The following is a 15,005-nucleotide window of genomic DNA, read 5'->3' as shown; positions in this document are numbered from 1 at the left end:
GTCCAGGGCTGGAACCACCACACATTCTCAATGTATTCTCAAGGTCCTAATCTAGAAACCCTCCAAATGTTTTAGAACACATCATTAGGCCAAGATGGTCAGTTACAAAGGATTATAGAAGCTACAGTCCAAACATCAGGAGGATACCAATTTGGGGAAAGTTGATTGAGGCAAACTGCACAATTACACAAAGTACTTCACATGAACTTTCCATAAATTCCATTGCATGCCTACAAATAGTCCAGCACCACTATTTTCTAGTTGTAGCTGAAGCTGAGAGAGGTTTTAAAATGATTTTGACATATTCTGAGCCAAGCAAGACAATAATGTTTGTTTGTTTCTTTATTTATTCATTTTATTTTATTTATTTATATCCCGCCCATTTGTTTGGTTAAGACCATTCTAGGCGGCTAACAGCATAAAATGTTAAAGTGCCATCACTGTGGGGGGGATGCAGTGTGAGAGGAATTTTGATGCTTGCTTCATCATAGAATAAACTGTCTGTAATTATGCAGTGGGTAAAGTGGTTCAGTGAGGAACCTAAAGAGCAAATTGAGCTACAAGTCTTTCTTAGTAGAAGACCCCTTATTTGTTAGTTTATCTCAGCTGGCACTTACTGTGTCAGTACATTCACTCAGAGACTCTGGTAATGAGGAAGAATAAAATGTTTCCATTTACATACCGTTCTTATATGAAAACAGATATATTGTGTGGGAAAAGGTTAACCTGGTACATCTCTGAGCTTAGCTGTTTAATTAGCTTCATTACTGACAAACTGACTGGTTACATAGGTTGACAGAACATGTAACTCTGTCTTCTTTAGGCTCCATTTCCAACACTCTAACATTCTTACTGAACACTTACTGGAAGAAAGGCTGGAAAGAGAACCTGAGGTAGAGAGGGTACTATTGGCTGTTACTGAGTTGTCTGACATCCAATCCAGTGCAAAAAAGTCTCTCACAGCTGAAAGAAAAAAAACTCCTTAAAAGGTATCATATGCAAAACACCCTTTCTCAACCTCATATGAAGCTGCCCTCCTCAAGACCCATCTTGTCACATAAGTCCATAAACTGGTCTCATAGAAGAGGCTTGGTCAAGGTGTCCGCTGTCATCTCTTCTGTGGGGCAGGAGACTGTCTCATTGACACCTTTCTCAGCCATGTCATGCCCCAAGTGGTAACTAATGCTGATGTGTTTAGTGAGTGTGTTCACCCTCTTGCTCTAGGACAGCCTGGTGCAGCTCTCCTTGTCCTCCATCAGCTGGATTGGCATCTCTTGCTGGATCCTAGTCATTCAGTAGCTTCTCCAGCCATAGCAGCGCTCTGCATGCTTCAGCTGTAGCAGTGAACTCATGACTCTGTGGGAAACAAAGCTACAACATCTTGTTTACAACTAGCCTGTGAAATAGAGCTATCACCAAACATTAAAAGGAAACCATAGGTTGACTTATAACTGAGGCAAACTACACAGTTACACAAACTAGACAATAAACGTCAATGTGTCATTAAAAGCAGAGTTCCCTAAAAGGTAAAGGCTGCTTCTTGAGAGAGAGAGAATGTGATATTTAGGACAGTTGTGATGCTTCTCTATTCAACAGAGAATATGGAATTGTCAGATGTCATTGATTTGTTTCTGATATTTACTAAGAACGGCCAATGGCAAAGAAAAGAAAATGTATTGTTGGTATCTTTAATGAGTATCTTTGTACCTTTAATTGTAAATAACAGCCAGGAATCCCTTGTAGCATCAAAGATTAAAATTTCCAGGTCATTTTATCTGACCTCTTTCAAGCATCACTGTGAGAAAGAGGAACCACCTAGAGCTCACCAGCAAGGTCAGAATTACTCACTGGCACACCTGGGCCATGACTCCTTTTTTCAAGCTAGCTAATTTTCATTACGAATGTGCAGAACTTTATTTCAGCAGTGTTTCCTGCCTTTCTGTTTTGTAGGATCAGATGTCCAGAGCAGAGTTTCTAAATAAGTTGTATGAATGCTTGAGTGCTTTCTTTGCATTTTTCAGCTGCCCACCCCCACCCCAGTCCTTGTTTTGCACATCAAGCTGCTGATTCTGGTAATTAGGATACTAACTGCATGTTATCTGCCTGGTTAGTTGCTGATACCTTTCTGCTCTTCTGTGGATTCCTCTGCCATCACAGGTTAGGTGGCTGGTGGACCCCATTGGACCCCAATTCCAATCAGTTTGTGCCAGCCTGGCCAGTGGTGAAGAATATCTAGAGTAGTAGTTCAACAGCATCTGGAAGATCACAGATTTCTCCAGGCTCAACTGACCTCTGTATTCTGAAATTTTATAATGAATGTGTTTACTTTTGTGTATATTTTTGTGCAGTGGCAAAGTATCTCGCTCCTGAGCCAGAGGTTGGGAAATTTATTCCCCACTGTGCTTCTTGGGAGAAGAACTAGCTTGTATAGCCATGGACATGCTGCACAGTCCCAGGGCACCCCCAGAGGAAGGGAGTGGTGAATGACTTCTGAGGACTCTCTACTTGGAAAACCCTGAAAAGGGTTGTCATAAATCAGAATTGAGTTGATAGAACATTATTATTATTATTATTAAACTACCCTGAAAGGAAATTAGTACAGCAATTGTATATGTATTTACAATAACATAAATGATAAAAGTCCCGAACATCCCAGACAACCCAGATAGTGTGTTTGTTGACCTTGACATCCTGGAGAGTGAAGTCAAGTGGGCCTTAGAAAGCCTGGCTAACAACAAGGCCAGTGGAGGTGATGGCATTCCAGTGGAACTATTTAAAATCTTAAAAAATGATGCTGTTAAGGTGCTACATTCAATATGCCAGCAACTTTGGAAAACTCCGCAGTGGCCAGAGGATTGGGAAAGATCGGTCTAAATCTCAATCCCAAAGAAGGGCAATGCCAATGAATGCTCCAACTACCGTTCAATTGCATTCATTTCACACACTAGCAAGGTTATGCTCAAAATCCTACAAGGTAGGCTTCAGCAGTATGTGGACCGAGAACTCCCAGAACTACAAGCTGGATTTCGAAGGGGCAGAGGAACTCAAGACCAAATTGCTAACATGCAGTGGATTATGGAGAAAGCCAGAGAGTTCCAGAAAAACATCTACTTCTGCTTCATTGACTACGCAAAAGCCTTTGACTGTGTGGACCACAGCAAACTATGGCAAGTCCTTAAAGAAATGGGAGTGCCCGGCCACCTTGTCTATCTCCTGAGAAATCTATAGGTGGGACAGGAACCAATAGTTAGAACTGGATATGGAACAACTGATTGGTTCAAAATTGGGAAAGGAGTACGACAAGGTTGTATATTCTTTCCCTGCTTATTTAACTTATATGCAGAATACATCATGCGAAAGCCAGGACTGGATGAAATTAAGATTGCCGGAAGAAATATCAACAACCTCAGATATGCAGATGATACCGCTCTGATGGCAGAAAGTGAGGAGGAATTAAAAAACCTCTTAATGAGGGTGAAAGAGGAGAGTGGAAAAATGGTCTGAAGCTGAACATCAAAAAAACTAAGATCATGGCCACTGGACCCATCACCTCCTGGCAAATCGAGGGGGAAGATATGGAGGCAGTGAAAGATTTTACATTCTTGGGCTCCATGATCACTGCAGATGGTGACAGCAGCAACAAAATTAAAAGACCCCTGCTTTTTGGGAGGAAAGCGATGACAAACCTTGATAGCATCTTAAAAAGCAGAGACATCACCTTGCCGACAAAGGTCCACATAGTCAAAGCTATGGTTTTTCCAGTAGCGATGTATTGAAGTGAGAGCTGGACCATAAAGAAAGCTGACCACCGAAGAATTGATGCTTTTGAACTGTGGTGCTGGAGGAGGCTCTTGAGAGTCCCCTGGAACAAACCTATCCATTCTGAAGGAAATCAACCCTGAGTGCTCACTGGAAGGACAGATCCTGAAACTGAGGCTGCAATACTTTGGCCATCTCATGAGAAGAGAAGACTCCCTGGAAAGGACCCTGATGTTTGGAAAGTGTTTTAAGGCAATAGGAGCAGGGGATGACAGAGGATGAGATGGTTGTACAGTGTCACTGAAACTACCAACATGAATTTTGCGAAACTCCAGGAGGCAGTGGAAGACAGGAGGGCCTGGCATGCTCTGGTCCATGGGGTCAAGAAGAGTTGGACATGACTTAATGACTAAACAACAACAAAAATGATAAATTGCAATTTACTTTCTTGCCAAGGTTGCAGAAAGCAGAAGTGAAATTAACAGATGTCCTGTCTACCTCTGCAATGCTTGTGGAGAAGTCACTTCACTACAGAGGTGAAAATTGACAAGCAGAGAATTCTCCAATATAACTTTCCTACATGTTCACAACAGAAATATTCTGGTGGTAGGAAAAGGACCAAAGATGACTTAAATTATATTTAATATCTATTTTAGCACATGCCAACTGAAAGACATACATTTCTTTTAAAATTTCATGACTTACCTTGTTTATCACTGCTGAAGCTTAGCATCTCAGCAAATGAGTGGCTGTTAGAAATGTGCCAGTATCAACTGGTAAACGAAGAATGGGAGCAAAGTGGGGAATGAATAGTCCTTTATCACCACTCCTAAAAGAAAGATTAGTGGGGGTTTGCTTGAAAAGAAACAAACGGTGTATCTGATTCCACTGATAACTAGGTGTATGACCGAAAAGCCTCTGTGTGGATACTGGTTGGTTATGATCTCCTGATATAAAGTTGTCTCCAAATCTGAGATACCTGCTGAGATGCTGCTTCAGACTAGTTCCCATGTCTACAGATGTGTGAGGAAGTTGCTAAATCATATTTCCCCCCCCCAGATAATTCTTCTTCGTGGCCTCTGTGAATGCACACAAGTGGGTTTCTTCTGCGCCTGTGCAGAACATTTCAGAAGTTTCTAGAGCTTCAAAAAAGATCTGACATTGAGATACACCCCCAGAGCACAAGCTCTGCCTCCTCAACCTTCCTCTCAGTTCTTTTTTTCCACCGTGGCTCACTAGAGCAATTGAGAAAGGAAAGGAAAGCAAGCATTCTTTAGAATTAATAGCTATTCATCGTGATTTCCCCTCAATAGATCCTTATTAGTTTATTCCTCTTGTGATTAGATGTTATTTACCCTTCATACGACAGTTTTTTTTCACTTTCCCACCTTTTTTCCAACCCCTCCCCTTCCCCCTCAATGGTTGTCTCCCACTCTACCCTTTTTTATGGCCCCTCCGGGACCATTTAAGAGGTGCATTACTTGCCAAAAGAAAATACCTCTTACTGACAGGCACAAATGCTTATTTTGTTTGGGAGACCTATGCCAAACCCAATCGTGTCCTGAATGTAAGAAGCTGACAAAACCCACAATCAAGCTAAGATTACAATGCCTCAGATCCTATCTTTACAAAAAGAATTTAAAACCAACAATGGAGGTTGGCTTCAGTGACAGAAGTTGCTAGGTCAGAAACTACACAACCTGTTTCTAGCCCAGCAACTCAATCCTTATCAACTTCGACATCGATCCCGCCTAAAGCCAACAAATCCCAAAAGACACCTAAATTTTCTTTGACATCTAAGAGGCAGATGCGAGTGGACGACTCTGCAAAAAAGAAAATGCATAGAGATAAGACTAAAAAATCAAAGAAATCATCTAAGACGACTGCTATAGAACCACCACCAATGACATTAGCTCCAGTCATCTTGGAGGAGTCCTCTCAAGAAGCACCACCGTTCTCAGATAGAGAAGACCGGGTACTGATGTCGGCACAGCCAGCACACTCTGTCACCAGCTTGTCGCCAAGTTCTGGCGACTCTCAGGCTGAGACACATTCCAGCCCAGCTACATTCCAACCCCTTTTAGCCCTTAATCTTCAGGGCGGGTGTTTACCTATCATGGGACAGACTCAGAATCTCCAAATCATTCACCAAGGAAATGGACAGAGAAAAGGAGGCATGTTTCTCCATCTTGACAATCACATCAATGCAGAGAACAATATTACCATACTGAACTGTGTCATTGTCACAGACACCCATGTCATGACCAATGCTACTCGCAGAGATGCCAAGAATATGGATATTATGACGAACCTAGATGACCACGGTATGCACCCCCTCCATGGCATTCTCCAGATCGATGCAGGCACCAAAACAAATCTATCCATCATCCAGACAGATCATCTCGCAAAAAGTCTGTGGCTCCAGAAGTCCTGGTGCCAAAGAAAAAGTCCAAGCAAAATAAAAGACATCGTAACGTTGAAACAACTACTACATATTTAGCTCCCTCTCGACACCATACCAAGAAATGATCAGTACCGATACAAACACATGATGATCCAATACCACAAATTCCTATGGGTCGATCAGATCACTCACCTTCAACATCTTCCAGAAGATGAAAACTCTTTATCTTCAGAAGTCCTGCCACCACAGCACCCTATGCCAACCTTGGATACACTCAACAACCATCCTCCATCACCCTCAGAAGACTACACCTCTTATGTACAACTGATACTTAGAATGGCCAAAATACTTCAATTAGATGTACAAGAACCATCTATTAAAGAAAAATATTTAGTTTTCCATGATTTGGAACAAGACAAGACTCCCCCAGTGAGCTTAAGCTTAATTCCAGCTATGCTTCAACTTGTGAAGGAATCATAAGACAAACCACCATCATCCCTCCAGATTCCCCGAAGGGTCGAGAACCACTACAAAACACACGGTACTGATGCCACGTTCCTACTGAAGCATCCGGCACCTAATTCAATCATAGTGGAATCCACACAATATAAAGCAAAAAACAAGTCCTCAATAACACCATCGAATAGAGAGGGATGAAACATAGATCTTCTGGGAAGGAAATTATATTCACTCACATCATTCTTGATTCGAGTATCTAATTACCAAACAGCCATGGGGGCATACCAGGGACACCTATGGGATAAATTTTTACCTGCACTTCAAAATGCACCAGAAGCTACTAAACAGGAATTATTGAATGCTTACACAGAAGCAACAACTCTTGCCAAACAACAGAGAGTTGCCTCCAGGAATACCGCAGATGCTGCTTCTAAAGCAATGGCTACTTCAATTGCAATCAGGAGGCATGCATGACTCAGATAATCTAATATCCTTGATGATACCAAGAACAGAATCGAGGACCTCCTGTTTGATGCCATTGGTTTATTTAACTCCAAAACTGACGAGATGATGGAGAATATACACAAACTCAGAAAAGCTAAATCTTACACACCTCAGCAACCGTAGCGATATAAAAAACCTGCATATCGGAAGCCTTATTATCAGCACCAACCATACCACTACCAACAGTCCTTTCACCCATACCTCAAGAAAGACCTTTCCAGTTGACATCGACATCAGCTCCACAGTTCAGAGATCAGCTGGCACAGAATACAAGACAGGCTTTTAAAAAGTCTTCCCAATTGCCATTCACATGGCAACAGAAGAAAATCACCTAGAGGACCATCTGAGCAGACTACCAACCGGACACACGAGTGGACACTAGATGACTACACATTTCAGACGATCTGCCACAGATGGGGATACTCTTTGATAGGCCTTTTTGCAACAAGACACAACACCAAATGCCCCAGATATTGCTCAAGAGCCAGTATCGATCCCAAATCAGTCGGGGATGCTTTCATGCTAGACTGGTCAGATCAACTACTATGCATGTTCCCACCAATTTCACTAATATAGAGAACAATCATATGGATAAGGCAATGTCAAGCAGAAACCATAATCATTGCCCCATGGTGGCCACATCAACTGTGGTTCACCCACCTCAAAATGTTGGCAAGAGACATATTACACTTACCGCTGATACCAAATCTTCTTTCCCAGAACAACGAGTCAATCCTACACCCAGACATTCCATCTCTGAGACTGACAGTGTGGAGGATAATCCCACATTCAAGAGAATCCTAGATCAAGCTTGAAAACCTTCCACAATAAAACTCTATGAGAACAAATGGAAATGTTTCAAGAATCTAAGGATCTCCCTTCAAACCCAACCTCACTCAAAACAATGCTTGCCTTCATTCTTCATCTATTTGATCTCGGACTTTCGTACTCTACCATTAAAGTCTATATATCGGCAATTGTGGCTCATCAGTCACCTCAACATCAATCAGCCAAATTGTTTTCTCATCCTATCCTGAAAAGCTTTATGAAAGGCCTTCAGAATATAAGACCTCCAATACAAAAGATTGTACCACAATGCTCTTTAAAAATGGTTCTACACTCTCTCACTAACAAACCTTTTGAACCAATGGCTACATGCAATGAAAAATTATTATCCTTAAAGACAATTTTCTTGGTTGCAATTACATCTGCCAAAAGAGCCAGCGAGCTAGCAGCCCTTAGGTCAGATCCTCCATACTTACAATTTAATCCCAATAAAGTTACCATGTACCTCGACATATCGTTTCTTCAGAAAGTGATTCCGAATTTCCGTATTAATCAACCTATAATTTTACCAGCATTGTTCCCATCTACATCTATAGAGCACAAGCTCCATACACTGGGCGTCCGTAGCGCATTGGCTTTTTACACCAATCAAACAAAAGCTTTCAGAACATCCCTCAGGCTATTTTTGTGTTTCTACGGTCCTAACAAGGGCTCTTCAGCCTCATCACAAACTATATCCCAATGGATTGTCCAGACTATAGCCTTAGCATATGAACTATCAGGCAAACCAGTTCCTGATCAGCTAAAAGCTCATGAGCAATGTTGATGCTGACTGCTCTACACTGTGGAATCGAATTACAAAATATATGCTGAGCGGCAACCTGGTCCAACCCTTCGACCTTCGTAAAGCATTACCGCCTCGATGTCAGGGTGAAGAATGATGCCGCTTTCGGCAGGGCTACCCTGATATCTCTGCTACCATGATATCTCACCATCCAGTAAGTGAGCTTGTCAGTCACCCACTTGTGTGCATTCACAGAGGCCACAAAGAAGAAATAGAGGTTACCTACTGTTACATACAGCTATGACCTCACCTGTCCGTCACTGCTAAAGCTGTGAGTCATCTACCAATGGTGTGACGGAGGGTGGGACATAAGGGGTGGAGCTGTTGTATAAAATGGGAGTGAATGTGTGTGAGAGATTTTAGATAGGGACTGATAGGGCTTGGATAGGGCTTGGATAGGGTTTAGAGAGGAGTTAGGAGATCTGTGATATATTTTGAGAGTCTTGTGAGAAGTCTGTGTATGCTAGTGCCTTTATTATAGTGATTGAATTATTATTTAATTATAAGTGATTTACCATTCCTTTTATTTGTACCCAATAAACCTGAGTTTTTATTTTGAATCATATTTTGGCCTGAAGCTACTTATTTGAGGGAATGGTTGGTGGCAGTGGAAAAGAAGAGTGATTGAGAGTGACGTAGCGACCCCCGTTTGTGAGGTAGAGGGAGGCCGTTATACCTACCTGTAACCATGGTTCTTCTAGTGGTCCTCTGTGAATTTACACATTCCGTCCCTTCCTCCCCCTATCTGTCACGTTGTCTATCCATATATTTATATACATTCCACTTTGATAGCGGCGGACTATAGAGGAACAGAGAGGAAAGTTGAGGAGGTGGAGCTTGTGCCTTGGGGGGGATCTCATTGTCAGATCTTTTTTGAAGCTCTAGAAACTTCCAAAACGTCCTGCACAGGTGCAGAAGAAACCCACTTGTGTGAATTCACAGAGGACCACTAGAAGAATCATGGTTACAGGTAGGTAGCCTTTCTATTTATTCAGCCTAAATCTCTCAGAACAGACCTGGTCCCAGTCTGCAACCAGGAATCCTTTCATGTCTGGACTTTGGTTGCATTCTGGGGCAAGAGAGGAGCTGGATGTAAAGAGGAAAATGAACATCTTTCCAAAATGCATAGAAGCATGCATTTGATGGATTCACATTTCAGAAAATCCATACAAAAGGAAAATGTAGTTCATATCTAGTTTGTATCTAGTTTGCATCTAGAAAAAAAAGATTTTTGTACAGAGAGGAAACTGTTCAAAATTGAGGCATCAAAGGTCAGGATAGAAAAAACAGAAATCTTGACAGGGCTGGCTTCACAGTTCTGTCCAGCCCTCATCATGTTAATTAATCCTTCTGTTCATGCTGAAGTATTTCCTCTGAATTAGCATCAGTCATGTAGTTCTTGGATTTTTTTTTCTGGCTTTCGCTTGCTTACTAGCTTGCTTCCTAATGACTTGAATTATTTTTCTAATCCTCTTCTCCAAATTGAACTTCTCTTTTGTTTCCCCAGCTGCTTTATAATGCCATAAAGAGAGTAATTATAAATTGGTTTACATCATGGAGCTACAAGATAGTTTGTAAGACAAGAGGAAATTGTTTGCCCATAATCAGCAGTACATTCTATATATCACAGTGTTTTGGCTATGGCATTATAAAACCATGACTTGATGATCCAACACATTCATAAAATATTATGGGGACTTGCCATTAAAGGGATGAGAATGTATCACTGGAGAGGATGAAGCAGGAATGACCTCAAATTATTTTAGGAAACCTAATATATCATCCCAGTCTGAATACATGCATTTAAAGGTGTATCCTGGAATGATGTGCCTGCAATCTCCTTAAATTTTTCGTGACCTGATTTTCTGAAGGCAGAGCTGCAGCATGCTGTGCTGTTAGTGTGAAGATTACAATTTTGCATGTGTCTATTAATTCGATTGTTTTAGAATCAGTCATACTATTCTCTGAAAAGCAACAAATCAGCCATACAGAAAGAGGTAAAATAAATTAGTCACCCAGAAAGGTGCAAAATAACACTGTAACATTGACCGATACAGATCTGAAATGAGGCAAGTTAAGATTCTGTATATTTAGTCCAGAAAATTTCAGAGCATTCACAGAGTCCTTTCACTTGCACATGTTTTAACAGAGAAATAATTATGTGGTCAGTGCCAGGAATAAAGTAATCAAAATGCAGACAAAATATTACTAAACTGTTGACATACCAATAAAATTTATTTTTCATTGAGAACATTGTATAGAAAAGAATTTGCAACAAATATAAAGTGCTTGCATAACAAATCTAAAGGTGCAAGGCAAGTATAGATTGGCTTGAAAATAACTGAAAAGTAAGTAGGTTTTTTTTAAGATGGAAAATGCTTATCAGATTATCCTATGGTGGAAGCAGGGTAGAAAGCCTTATAGAATGATACACCCTAATATATGAAAAAATAATGTCTGAGAAAGATAGGTGGGAATCAGAAATGAGAAATGAGGATATGAGGAAGGTAACTAAGTGCCACCAAAAAATTGAGATTTAATATTAACTATTGGGATGTGGTGGTGCTGTGGGCTAAACTGCAGAAGCCTGTGCTGCAGGGTCAGAAGACCAGCAGTTGTAAGATTGAATCCACGTGATGGAGTGAGCTCCCATCGCTTTGTCCCAGCTCCTCGCCAACCTAGCAGTTCGAAAGCACGTAAATGCAAGTACAGTGGTGCCCCGCATAGCGACGTTAATCTGTTCCAGGATTAACGTCGCTATGTGAAATCGTCGCTAAATGGAACAAAAAACCCAATAGAAACGCATTAAATCCTGTTTAATGTGTTCCTATGGGGCAAAAACTCACCGTTCAGTGAAGATCCTCCATAGGGGCGGCCATTTTCGCCGCCTCGGTAAGCGAGGAATACGTCCAGAAAACAGCGGCAGCCATTTTGGAACCGCCCATCAGCTGTTAAAAAAGCATTGCTTTGCCATGATCAGTTCCCCAAGCAGGGAACCGATCATAGCAAAGCACTGCCAACCAGCCAGCTAGCCAGCCCGGGAGACATCAGGCGTCCTTGGGCAGCGGGCGAGCGAGGGCTCGGGAGGAAGGCCGCCGGAACACCCGAGCCTTGCCCTCCTCCCGGCTCTCTCCGAAGCACCCCTCACCCCCGTCTCCGCCGCCGCCGCCGTGCCACCAGGAGGAGGGCCGCCGGAACACCCGGGCCTTGCCCTGCCTCCCGGCTCTCCCCCAGCCACCCTCTCATCCTCTCCACCACCACCGCCGGTCAGCTGGGAGAAGGCGAAGCCGGCATTTCAGCACAGCTCTGGAGGGGGGGATCCCTTCCCCCTCCCCTCCTGAAGCCGGAATTTCAGCACAGCTCCGGAGGGGGGGGATCCCTTCCCCCTCCCCTCCCGAAGCCGATGCTGAAGCGGGCATTTCAGCACACCTCTGGAGGGGGGGAATCCCTTCCCCCTCCCCTCCCGAAGCCGACGCTGAAGCGGGCATTTCAGCACAGCTCCGGAGGATGGGGAGGGGAATCCCTTCCCCCCATCCGCCCGAAGCCCCGCCCATCAGCTGCGCAAAAATGGGGCGTAGGGGGAAAATCGCAAAGCGATTTTCCCCCATTGAAAACATCGTTTTGCAATCACTTTTGCGATCGCAAAATCTTCGTCGGTATGCGGATTGTTTGTTAAACGGGGCACCCGTTAAGCGAGGCACCACTGTAGATAAATAGGTACCACCTTGGTGGGAAGGTAAAACAGTGTTCCCTAGTCACGCTGGCCACATGACAACAGAAACTGTCTTCAGACAAGCACTGGCTCTACGGCTTGAAAACGGGATGAGCACCGCCCCCTAGAGTTGGACACGACTGGACTAAAAATGTCAAGGGGAACCTTTACCTTTACCTTTTATTGGCTGTATAGCCTATACTGCTTTCAAGGTTTTATGCATATTTGTCCAGTACTTCCTTAAGGTTTCTGCTTTCTGTTCTTAATAATAATAATAATAATAATAATAATAATAATAATAATAATAATAATAATAATAATAATAATAATAATAATAATAATAATAATAATAATTCTATCTTGTCTCATTGTCTACTGCAATTTCACCTAGTTGTATCACTCTTGTTTTGAGGGTTTGTGATTTAGCTGGGTGAAGATCTCCTTCAGCTCTCAGCATTTGTTCTGGAGTAAATATTTCAGAAATGTATACAGGTAGTTTAGAACTGATCAGACCCTTAATTTTTTCTTATGTAGATATTTGGTTTCACCTTCTAAAACCTCAAAGATGGGTGAACCAATTTCTCCCTACACACGTGTCAATCTTATTGTGAACTAAATTGACTATTGGTCAGGTGACATAGAAGTTCTGTCTTTAGCTGATCTGTAACAAGTGAATTAATAGTATGGGAGGTCCATACTAAATACCCAGTGACACACAAAGCAGAGCTGTAAACCCAAATTATATTGACATAATGGCCAAAAGCATATTGATGTGTGTGTAAGGTTTGCATAACTTACTGAGGCTAATTGCAGAAGAGAGTACCGAAATTAGTAATAATAGAGAAAAAACTAGTATCTGCTTATAACTGGTAAATGCCTTGAGACTATTTTGTGAGACAGATGCCTAAAATCTATTTTCTGATAAAGCCATTTACCCCTCTCCCAGCCCCTTCCTCCAAGTCCCATGCTTTTAGATAGGGGAAGGGAGTAAAGGAGCAACTCCTAACCGAGCCTTGGTCCCCAGGAGAACTCCTTGAGACCTCAGCTCAGGGGAATTCACTCCTTCCACCAACTAGGGAAGATGATGTGAGGGAGGAGACAGCTGCCTGGCAACTCAGCCAGTGTTGAGTTTCTCCCACTACTTACTGTTTCAGACTGGAGGTGGCAGACAAAGCTCACTATGCATGCACCTGTATGTGAATCTTTCAGTGTGGGTGTGGGCATGTCTACATGCATGTTCAGCAGGCAGCAAGCATATCATCAGCTGCATTTCAAAGTATGTCTCACTGGCTGCCTCAGCTTTGTTCCTTGGCCCTGACTATAGATGGTGAGTATCAAGGAAGGCCCACTGCACATGCTCTCTGTGTGCACGTGTGTGAGAGAAAGTGTATGTATCTGTGTATGTGTATGTGTGTCTTTGGAGGGTCTGGGACTGATTCTCTACTGGACTCACTACAGGACACTCATGGGTTAGACGGGACAATGAGATTATATGGCATGAATTTATATGATATGAATTGTTTGGGTGGGATTCCACCTTGTGATACGTCAGAATAACACATTTTGGGGGATGATACAGCTCAGATTCAGGTATCATTTGAGAACAAACTCCCAATCATGCCATTTTTGGTTTTCCTGTAAAATTGCAGGTAGAGCTAGATGATCCACTTGACCACATATTTAGAAGTTGTGCTCTCTTAAGTGGCAAATGGTTTTCTGTCATGGCAAATGGTTTTCCTCACCTACATACCTTAGCCTGCTTCGTTTTGTGACTGACCATTGGAAAGTAACATGGGTTTAATTTGTATGTCTGGTTGCAATGGCGTATATTTCTGAGGGAGTCCTGTTTCAAGTGTAAAATAGTGCTAATTACAGACAATCCTTTCGAGTTACAGGCTAAGCACGTTGTCTAATTCAACCTAGAATTCGAAGCAATAAATCTTTCTTCCATTCCTAGGGTTTGAGGAGTACAGCAAACGCTTACAGAATTAGAAGCCAGACTACTGAAAACTAATTTGAACTTTATTAACTGTTCCTAAGAACCTGTTGGATTAACAAGTTATTTTTACAAAGCTTTGTTATGCTTGAATTTATCTACTTTGCTTTCCATTTTTTTTTTGTTTTATATGCTTTTTTTGCTCTTCCCTTTGGAGGCAGTGAAAGTGGTCGGAGCACTCCAAGCTTATCCATGTACTCAGACAGCAAATCTTCATCATCTTTGTATCAGCAGGCACCTAGGCATTTTCATGTTCCAGGTAGGCATTTAACGCTTTAATTTTTAGTTGCTGCCATCAGTAATGTGTTACCAATGTATACATGTAAAAACCCATATCATTCTAGTAGTATTAAAAATAGTCAACAAGCTTATTTTTATATAAACGTTAGTGAAATAAGACGACGACTACCACTACCACTACCACTACCACTACCACTACTACTACTACTACTACTACTACTACTACTACTACTACTACTACTACTACTACTAATAATAATAATAATAATAATAATAATAATAATAATAATAATAATAATAA

At 42.0% G+C, this 15,005-nt stretch overlaps 1 protein-coding gene across 1 annotated transcript in view; it reads left to right on the top strand.

The window, feature by feature from the left end:
• The window catches only part of ABLIM2 (actin binding LIM protein family member 2), a 130,663-nt gene that overhangs the window by 76,233 nt on the left and 39,425 nt on the right, over positions 1 to 15,005 (top strand). The window contains exon 13 of the mRNA XM_020805785.3: positions 14,622 to 14,723. Within this exon, the coding sequence (XP_020661444.3) occupies positions 14,622 to 14,723 (102 nt within the window). The remainder of the gene's footprint in view (positions 1 to 14,621; positions 14,724 to 15,005) is intronic.

The sequence above is a fragment of the Pogona vitticeps genome, chromosome 5 (assembly GCF_051106095.1).
Source record: "Pogona vitticeps strain Pit_001003342236 chromosome 5, PviZW2.1, whole genome shotgun sequence".
Classification (NCBI taxonomy): Eukaryota; Metazoa; Chordata; class Lepidosauria; order Squamata; family Agamidae; genus Pogona; species Pogona vitticeps.
This window is presented reverse-complemented; position numbering and strand designations above follow the sequence as displayed.